At 38.6% G+C, this 8687-nt stretch overlaps 1 protein-coding gene across 3 annotated transcripts in view; it reads right to left on the bottom strand.

Annotated features, from left to right (window-relative positions):
- Positions 1 to 8687, bottom strand: part of fam135b (family with sequence similarity 135 member B) — a 66039-nt gene that overhangs the window by 6932 nt on the left and 50420 nt on the right. For all 3 annotated transcript variants that reach the window (XM_077194947.1, XM_077194946.1, XM_077194948.1), the window contains 9 exons: positions 8471 to 8626; positions 6346 to 6419; positions 5902 to 6056; positions 3049 to 5230; positions 2502 to 2668; positions 2295 to 2386; positions 1497 to 1594; positions 428 to 579; positions 61 to 171 (listed from right to left, as the gene is read on the bottom strand). In XM_077194947.1, coding sequence (XP_077051062.1) covers positions 61 to 171; positions 428 to 579; positions 1497 to 1594; positions 2295 to 2386; positions 2502 to 2668; positions 3049 to 5230; positions 5902 to 6056; positions 6346 to 6419; positions 8471 to 8626 — 3187 coding nt within the window. The remainder of the gene's footprint in view (positions 1 to 60; positions 172 to 427; positions 580 to 1496; positions 1595 to 2294; positions 2387 to 2501; positions 2669 to 3048; positions 5231 to 5901; positions 6057 to 6345; positions 6420 to 8470; positions 8627 to 8687) is intronic.

Below are 8687 nucleotides of genomic sequence, written 5' to 3'. Positions count from 1 at the left end.
GTAGGTATTCATGTTTATGTGTTGGTGTTCATCCTTGCTTATTTGCCCATGTGTCTGTACCTGGTTTCTTGCTGAGTCTGTAGAGGAAGGTCTGTCGTGGGTCAGTGTGGTCCCTGAACGTAAGCTGGAGTAAAGATCCGGACTTCTTCAGTTTCTGCATTAGCCATAGACCTGAAGAAGTCATAAGGGTTCAGAATGATGTGGAAACCATGATACATTTATTCCAGTATTCTTGGATGAACATAAAGTTTAAAAGAGCAGCATTTATTTGAAAAATAGAAATCTTTTGTAACATTATAAATGTCTTTATTGTCACTTTCGATCAATTTAGTGCATCCTTGCTGAATGGAAAGAAAATGTTCATTTAAAAAAAAAATCTTACTGACTTTTTTGGGTTTGTATGTGTGTGATGTATTTCTGTGTGTACCTGTGCTGACCAGCGTGCTGTTGTTATACAGCGTTCCCAGGTGAGGTCCAGACAGGGACAAGAATGTGTGGAGTTTACAGAGGTAACAGCGAAATCTGGGTCGGGTCAGAACAGAGCGAATGATGACGTTCCCCAAAGAGTGCCCGATAAAACTGCAGGAAGGAAACAAAAAAGCCAGGCATCAAACCTTCCAAAAATAAAAAGAGGATTCAGCTTTGACGAGTTTATTGGTCTCTTTTCATGCAAATTATTTCTACATTTTACTTAACAGCTACAGCTTTAATTAAGTCTCTCACAATCATTAAACTTTAACATTTGATTCCGAAAAGACATTAGAGACTTTATAGTAGGAACAAAGACAGAGAGGGCAGAGAATGGGAAGTATTTTAAAAGACAATGAAATGACTGTGAAATTTAGATTAAAACTGAACTAGGAGAAACGTTTGTTCCATTTTCCAGCGCATTGTGTGAATGTTTAATTTAATTGCTTCTGAAATCCAAACACTACCTTTCTTTTACTCTACTGCCATCTTGTGGTATTAATAAATATAGCATATTCAGTTCTAGTGGGATAAGTGGTCTATTACCATCCAGGTGCAAATATCACATTTTAACTTCTGTATACACTATTTGTATTGTTGACTCTAAAAGCATTTCCTTAAAGTGAAGCCTTATACTTCATGCTACACTTCATCTGGATCAAGCATTTGTAGGCAAATTTAATCTACAACATACTATTTGGTAGCAAGCAACCACTGAAGATCACACTTCATACATACATGTCAGATTGTTCATGTATATACAGATGCAAATATACAAATAATGAGGCTTAAAAAATTTATTAACTACTGTAAAGTGGTTGTGGCAGATGTATCTAAATGTCCAACCACAAGAGGGCGCACTAGTCTGTAATTTGTATACACTACATGGTTTTAAAAAGTCATATAGTTTTTTGATTGGTAAATATGGCCTAGTTAGGCCTTGCTATTAGATGTTGGGACTATCTGGATGCAAAAAGCATGAAATTGAATGTCTTAAACCTGTTGATTGAGGTAATATGTGTATAAACCTGATTCGGTTGATGGTGAGGTTATACAGCTGGATGTGCTGAATTATCTCGTCCATAAGTCTGTCAGTCATGGTGTCAAAATCTGCAAATGTGTCCACCTGGTGACAGAAAATGAGAGAATGTCAACAGAAAGCTGATCAAATTTATACTGGGGACCATATGAAATTGTGATTGGTTGTTGAGGGGGACTGGAGATTTCTGATTTGATGCTGTACACAGATATGGTGTTAAGTGGTCACAAAGTGATAATTGCTTGTTTTTTTGTGTTGATGTGATCAAATTAGTTTATAAAATAATGACATTGTATATGAGGAGAAAAATTATAAAAATGTAGAAAATACATACTTTTTAAATGCCCTCATATTTCCCTGACGATAAGATAAAAGTGTTTTTGTTTGTATTTGTCCATTCAGTCATTCATTTTCATTATTTTTTTAACTGTTACAATCACATGAATATTGCTACTTGGAGAAATACTTGCTACTACTTGCTCACCGAATAGTTTTAAGTTCATTTTTAACCAATAATAATGATCTATTTTTAATATTAAAATTAATATTTAATCATTAATAATAATTAATATTTTAAATAGAAATGGTCCCAATTTCAAAAGTCTTCCCGATGGTTTATTGTGCCTTTCTGGCTCATATTCTCCAGGTTGTTCTCTCATATACTTAAATATTTTTGGCGTTATCTATTTTAAACTGCAGATGGATTCTGATCTAACATCCTGAATGCTCTGATTGGCTGAATGGAGTTCAAAGAGTGTGCTGGATGTTGGATGGATGGATGTTCTACCTGGTTGCGTTCTGACATGAGGAAGTCAAGTCTAGATCCTGGCAGCCCGAGTTCTATAAATGTCTTGACCAACCGCAGATCAGCGCTGTTACCTGGTAAAAAAGAATCACAAAAAAATTTACGACAGATACAGCTCTTGTTTTTCATCTTAAATGTTTAGTGAACCTCTATAAATCTAAATGTATGTCTTTAAGGTTGGACGTTTACCATCAAGTCCATGGACACACACCACGAGGTGTATCCCATCCTCAAACTCTGTGTCGTCTTCCTCAGGGGGGAAGTATGGATGATCGGAGGCGAGGTGAGGGAGATCACTGTAGAGAGTGCCTCTGAACACCAGCTCACTCAGCAGAGCTTCCTTTGCCTTAAAGAAGCTATAAACCAGCAATGAAGAACTTAAATTCTACAGTGAACAATGCACTAAAGTAGTAGTAACAGGGTGTTTTTGCTATGTAGCTGCTAATGTGTTTTGATTGCATTTAGTGCATTCCTTTGCAGTTTTATTGTTTGATAGGGAAATTGAAATTTTTGAAAATTCCTACATGTTCCTAGCACAAATAGTGCTGGACAATTTACTACCTAGGTGCAGCGATTTGTTCAAATCATTGAGCAGGAGCAATAGTAATAGTGACACACAATATAGTATACAGTATAGACACACAATAGTGACTAATTTAATAATAGTAAACCCACTAACAATAAAATGTTGCTGCTGACTTGCAAGAAACTTTGTTAAAAGCAAAGAAAAAGTTACTTTATCATTCTCTCGTTGATTTCCTGGTCAGCACCTAAGAAGGTGTTGGAGGAGATGATTCCGAAGGAGCCCAGGGGTTGATGGGTAATTGGGGAGGTGGCTTGGCGTGTGGAGATTCCACTGACCGACGGTGAATCACGAAGTACGGACGAGAAGGGCAGACACGTGGGAGCACACGACACCGACAGGTTCACAACCTCCACCACCTTTTTATTCATGAATGCCAGACCTGTACTTTGCACTTTATTGGCTCTGCTCTGCCCCTCCAGTGCCTGCTGCTCTCTCTCATTGGCCGGAAGCTTGATGAGATCTGCAAGCCTTTCTTTCTCATTGACTGTTATTCCGTGACCGCTCTTGTGATTGGTTGGTAAATCTGGGAGGTTCTCCATACTTACTTCCTCAAGTTCATTCAAATGAATGTTACAGACACTGATGTCATCATGGTCCTTTTGATATGTGTTTGACTCTAGCACCCCTTTGTGTTTGCAATATTCATTTTTACAGCTACAAACATCAGTCTTGTCATCCATTACACCAGAATATTCTTTAAGCAATACGTTTCCTTGACATTCCTCAGAGTTTTCAGTCAGTGTGGCATTTTCAACAGCAACACCATTATGCATCAAAAATTGCTGGTATAGTAATATTTCTGTATTTTCAAACGCAAGATCTGTCTTTTCCTGATTGGACGACTCATCGGTGTCAGTCTCCTGATTATTTGTTTCGTTTCCGTCCTCCCTAGTAACACCTTGAAGATTCCGCTTCACCTCATTGGCTGCTTCAGTCCTCTGCCATAGCTGATTTGCCCCACAAATATTCCTCTGCTCCTGATTGATTGATTCCTCTCTGTCCTCTCTAGTAACGCCTTGAAGATTTGGCTTCACCTCACTGGCTGCTTCCTCACTCAGTCTCAGCTGATTGGCCATACAAACATTTATCTTCTCTTGATTGGTTGTTTCTTCTTTGTCCGCTCTAATAACACCTTGAAGATTCGGCTTCACCTCACTGGCTGCTTCCTCACTGAGCCTCAGATGATTGGCCACACAGTCCACCTGATTGGGTGTTTCACGATCCTCCTCTGTGTCGTCAGGGCTGCTGATCTGCGGTGCAGAGGCGGATTTGGTCAAAGTGTTGAGCTGCCTCTCCTCCTCCTCTTCGTACGGTAGCGAGCTAATGGAGGTCAAAGAGGCCTGTGTGGCACTGGGCAGGCTTCCGTGACTTTCCGTCTGTAGACCCTCGAGAGAGCTCTGATGCGACGCCCGACACCGTGCCAAGGTCTGCAAGACGTCACGCCCCCCTGCGACAACTCCTCGACCCTCCAGGGTCCAGGCCACAGAGCTCGGCTCGCTCTCAATACCGGAGTCTGAGATCACGGAGGAGGAGCGGTTTATTAGCTTAGCCCCGCCCAAGAATACTCCCCTGGGCGGGTTCTCGGACAAGCGGCGGTTCTGTTGTAGAACATTACGAGAAGGAGACTTGGTGTTCAGTAGATTAGCTGGTGATGTATCCTTGCTCCCATAATCCTTTGCAGGCGCTTCAATGTATCTGTCATCCGACTGTGGGTCCTCGTTGCCAAGACTCCCAGTATTGTCTGGTGTTTGAAGATAGTTGTCATGGTTGTGAGTAGGCAAGAATTCAAAGCTGTCAAGACTGGTGTGGTCGGGAAGTTCTGCAGCGTCAACAAGCAACAGTGTCTGCCTGCTACTCAAATCAGTACTTTGTGTGATATCAGTTTGTTTTAGACCTGATTCATCAAAGTTAACTGTTTCTTTTTGGCAACTAGTTTTCTCCAGGTTATCTGTATCTATTGCGTCATCGCTGTCTACAGACCTACAGTCGACATCAAATCCTTCCTCGGTTTCATATCGGCACGTGGCTTCATCAACAGACTCAATTCTTGAATCTCTGCTTGTCACGATGCATTCGCTTCTATCAATATCTGTCTCACACACACGGCCAATCAGAGTCTCTGCTTGTGGTCCAGTCTCTTTATAATCAGTGATGCGATCCTCCTGCTGGCCAGTCAGCGTCATATGCGTGGGCAAATCCTTGCAATCTTCACAGGCAGGTTTCTCAGGGGCTGATGCTGGTGAGTTAGTGTCCTGTGTTCCTTCAACTGGACTGATAGTTCTGGTTGGCTGAGGGTTCAAGACCATCTGATTTTGCTCATGGAGGTTGTAGTCTAGAACAGAGAAACAGAAAAGTGTTCAACTGTGTTTTTGTTATTTATAGAAATTAAAGATACTTTACTGTGTACCTTTGGTCAACCACATGTTTTGTTGACCTATATTCTTTTGTTTATCTTCTTGTTCATCTGTTCATTCATCCATTTGTTCCTTAATTTCATTCTTCAGTTTGTTTATTTGTTCATTTAATCATTAATTTCTTACATTCTTTAGTTCACTCATTCATTTGTTAGTTCAGCATGTTAATTAGTTTGTTTGTTCATTTATTCTTCTGTCAATAGGTCGCTAATTTATCTGTTAGTTAATTCTTTCATTAATGTGTCTGTTCATATTATCATTCTTTCCTTAATTTGTTTGTCTATTTCATTATTGTTTGTTCAGTCAATCATTTGTATGTTAATTCATTCATTTATTTGTTAGTTCATTCGTCCATCATGTTAGTCTGCGCAAAAGCTCATTACTATGTTCTTTCATTATCACACAATTATTCTGTTTGTTCATTTAATCTTGTTCATTAATTCAGTAATTAGTTAACGTATTCATTTGTTTAATTCATTAATTTGTTTCATTTGTTCATATGCTCATTCTTGTGTTCAGTTTGGCCATTAATAAATTCATGTATCCATTAATTTGTTCTCTTTTAAACATGGTCTCTGTTGGCTGTCACCTAAACAGGGCGTGTCCACGTATCTGTCCTCGAAGATGATTGGCAGGCTGTTCCAGTCTCCATCAATGTCCAGGCATTCCACAGGAAGTGGTGGCATTCGGAGCAGGTAATCAGAGTTGCGCATCTCTGTGGCCACCTGTGCGTGTCTGTTGATACTGTCATGAGGGATACACAGTGCTTTCAGTCTATATTTGTGTATGTATGGCACAGTTACAGGCTTGATGTACTGTTAATTATTTTTATTTATAGCAGAAATACAAATTTAACAAAACTATGCTATATGAATATGGCACCATGGTATTAACGTGATATCGCCACAGTAAGAGTCTTGTAAGAGTCAGCACTGTAGTACTAATAATTAGCTTCATTTAGAACTAAATTGAGTCTCTGTTTTGATAGCTAGGTAGACAGGTTGAAAGACAGACACTATGATAAAAGACTCACAGCTCCTCCTGAAATGTAAGTGATGACTCTTTGGGATGCTCCGTGAAGAAATACGCTTCAGAAAATCTCCTGACCTGCACAAACACACACATTTAATATGTACACAAATAATTTGATAATGACACCTTCTTTGTTGTTCGTTAAGATTTTTCAATCAGGCACTTTTGACTAAATATTCGAATCGACTATAAATACCTAATAAACTGACATAATATTATTTTTTTAACATGGAAAGTAGAATCTGTGATTTAAACACTTTTTAGTTGTTAAAAAGCCTGTGTGGAAACAAAAAAGTTACATTTTAACTATCTTTTCTTTAAAAAAAAGTTATTATTGAACTAAGAATCACACATTTCAGAATAAAAATATGTATCCTGTATAAGTCACTGTAGATCATGCTGGGTTATACATTAGTCATTTAAAATTTTCTCTCTTGCAGGCACATTTTGAATGCATTACAATCTTGTGTCATATATTTCTTTTTTAAGATCAGACACACATCCTCCACAGTGAGCAGAAATATTTTATTAAAAAAATTGAGACCAATAAAGCCGCTCTAGTAATAAAGTCAAAATTGGATTCATCTCTTTATCTTTTTCATCATTATAATAACTCACAGTTCTGTAATTAAAATCTGAGCTCTCCTGTGAGTGGAATTACTGCATGTATCAGAAGAGATAAAGTTTCTCTGTCTAATATATTTCTCTAGAGAAAACAGTTGTGTGAAAAGTTGTGAGGAATGCTGGGAAGAGTTGGAGAACAGCAGTTTACTGCAGGATTAATTGTAATATAAATGAGACTGACTTGAGACAAATTCTATTGTTAGCAATCAGGGAATAATGTCAATTTGTTGCTGGAATTATGAAGTAAGTTATTGTATTTTAATTTGCATGTTTCATAAAGCAAAAATGGGCTTGTCACATTCTAAATATACCCTGTTTTTCTTATTTAGTATATTTGTCTTGTTTCCAGTCAAAATATCTAACAAAAAATCTTAAATCAAGATGCATTTAATAGACAAGTAAAATTATGTAAGATATTATGTCTTAATTTCTTAAATTAAGTGTGTTTTTGCTTAAAACAAGCAAAATTTTCTGCCAACATCATTTTACTTTTCAAATAAATCTTGATTTTTATTTGATATTTGAACTGAAAATAAGACAAAAATACTAAGTAAGAAAATAATGCCTGTATGGCAGGGTAAATTCAGGGCTTAGAAAAGAAGAACTATGGGTGTTGAACATGCTCATAAAAGTCCCAACTCTGAGTGAAACATGATATTTAAAGGTACACTTTGTAACTTTCTTTTGGTTCAAAATTTACAAAATTGAAATAATGGGTCAATACATCATCAATGCTTCATGCCCGTGTAATGAAAGTAGGCCAGTAAGAGCTATACATGTAAACCTCACTCTCCTGGCCTCAAGAGGCGCTCTAGCGACTGATGCTAGAGGCTGCGCCATTTAGCGTCCTTGTTAGTACGCTCGCCTCCCACTCCAGAGACTCTGGTTTGAATCCCACTCAGAGTGGGTCTACTAGGACCGGTTACACTTGCACAAACAGTGGGATGTGCACTGTTTGTTTTTAGGCTGGATATAGTCAGGTAAACAAAGTAGAAATGTTCCTCAAGTCTGTGGAAATACGCGGCCAAATCGCGATAGGCTCCAGTTCGCCCGGCTGAGAACTGGCCGAGAGCCAGGTTCTGCACAAGAACATGAACCGTGTCAGTATGGGTTCACTGGATATAACAGAGTTGATTGTAAAGCATTATCTATTGTGAAGGCTTATGGTTGTTGTAGCGTTGTGCTGTAATTTATTTTCAAGGAAGTACCGTGTCTATTAATAGGTAAATCTACAGTAACGTCTTCTAGTCAGCTTGAGATCCTTTCCTTCTGAACTGGTTATATCTCTTAAGACTAGTAGGGAATGTTTTATGAGCAGTAGGATAACCATAGTCATCTGCACAGTCACGCTGAGCCAAAGCACAACCAAAACAATGTTCTTCCGCAAAATGCATCCAGTTTAATTTTTTAACTCTAGAGGGCCAAAAGTTACATAGTGTACCTTTTAACAGATAAAATGTAGTCAATGACTTCCCAGCCTAATATAAAACAGCCTCCCTCACCCTGAGCGTGTGGTGCTCCTGGGCCAGGTATGAGCGGATATGTGGATTAGGAACCGTGGCTTCCAAAAACTGTGTCCAAAGAGCAGACAGCTGAGCACAGAGCTGCGTCAGATCTTTACTGATTTGTTCAGCTACCTTCTCATGGCCACCCTGCAGCTACAGAGAGAGAGAGAGAGAGAGAGAGAGGGTCAGTCGTATTTAGTCACAGAACAATACT

The sequence above is a fragment of the Siphateles boraxobius genome, unplaced genomic scaffold, assembly GCF_051911475.1.
Source record: "Siphateles boraxobius isolate OS27281-9 unplaced genomic scaffold, OSU_SipBor_1 33, whole genome shotgun sequence".
Taxonomy (NCBI): domain Eukaryota; kingdom Metazoa; phylum Chordata; class Actinopteri; order Cypriniformes; family Leuciscidae; genus Siphateles; species Siphateles boraxobius.
This window is presented reverse-complemented; position numbering and strand designations above follow the sequence as displayed.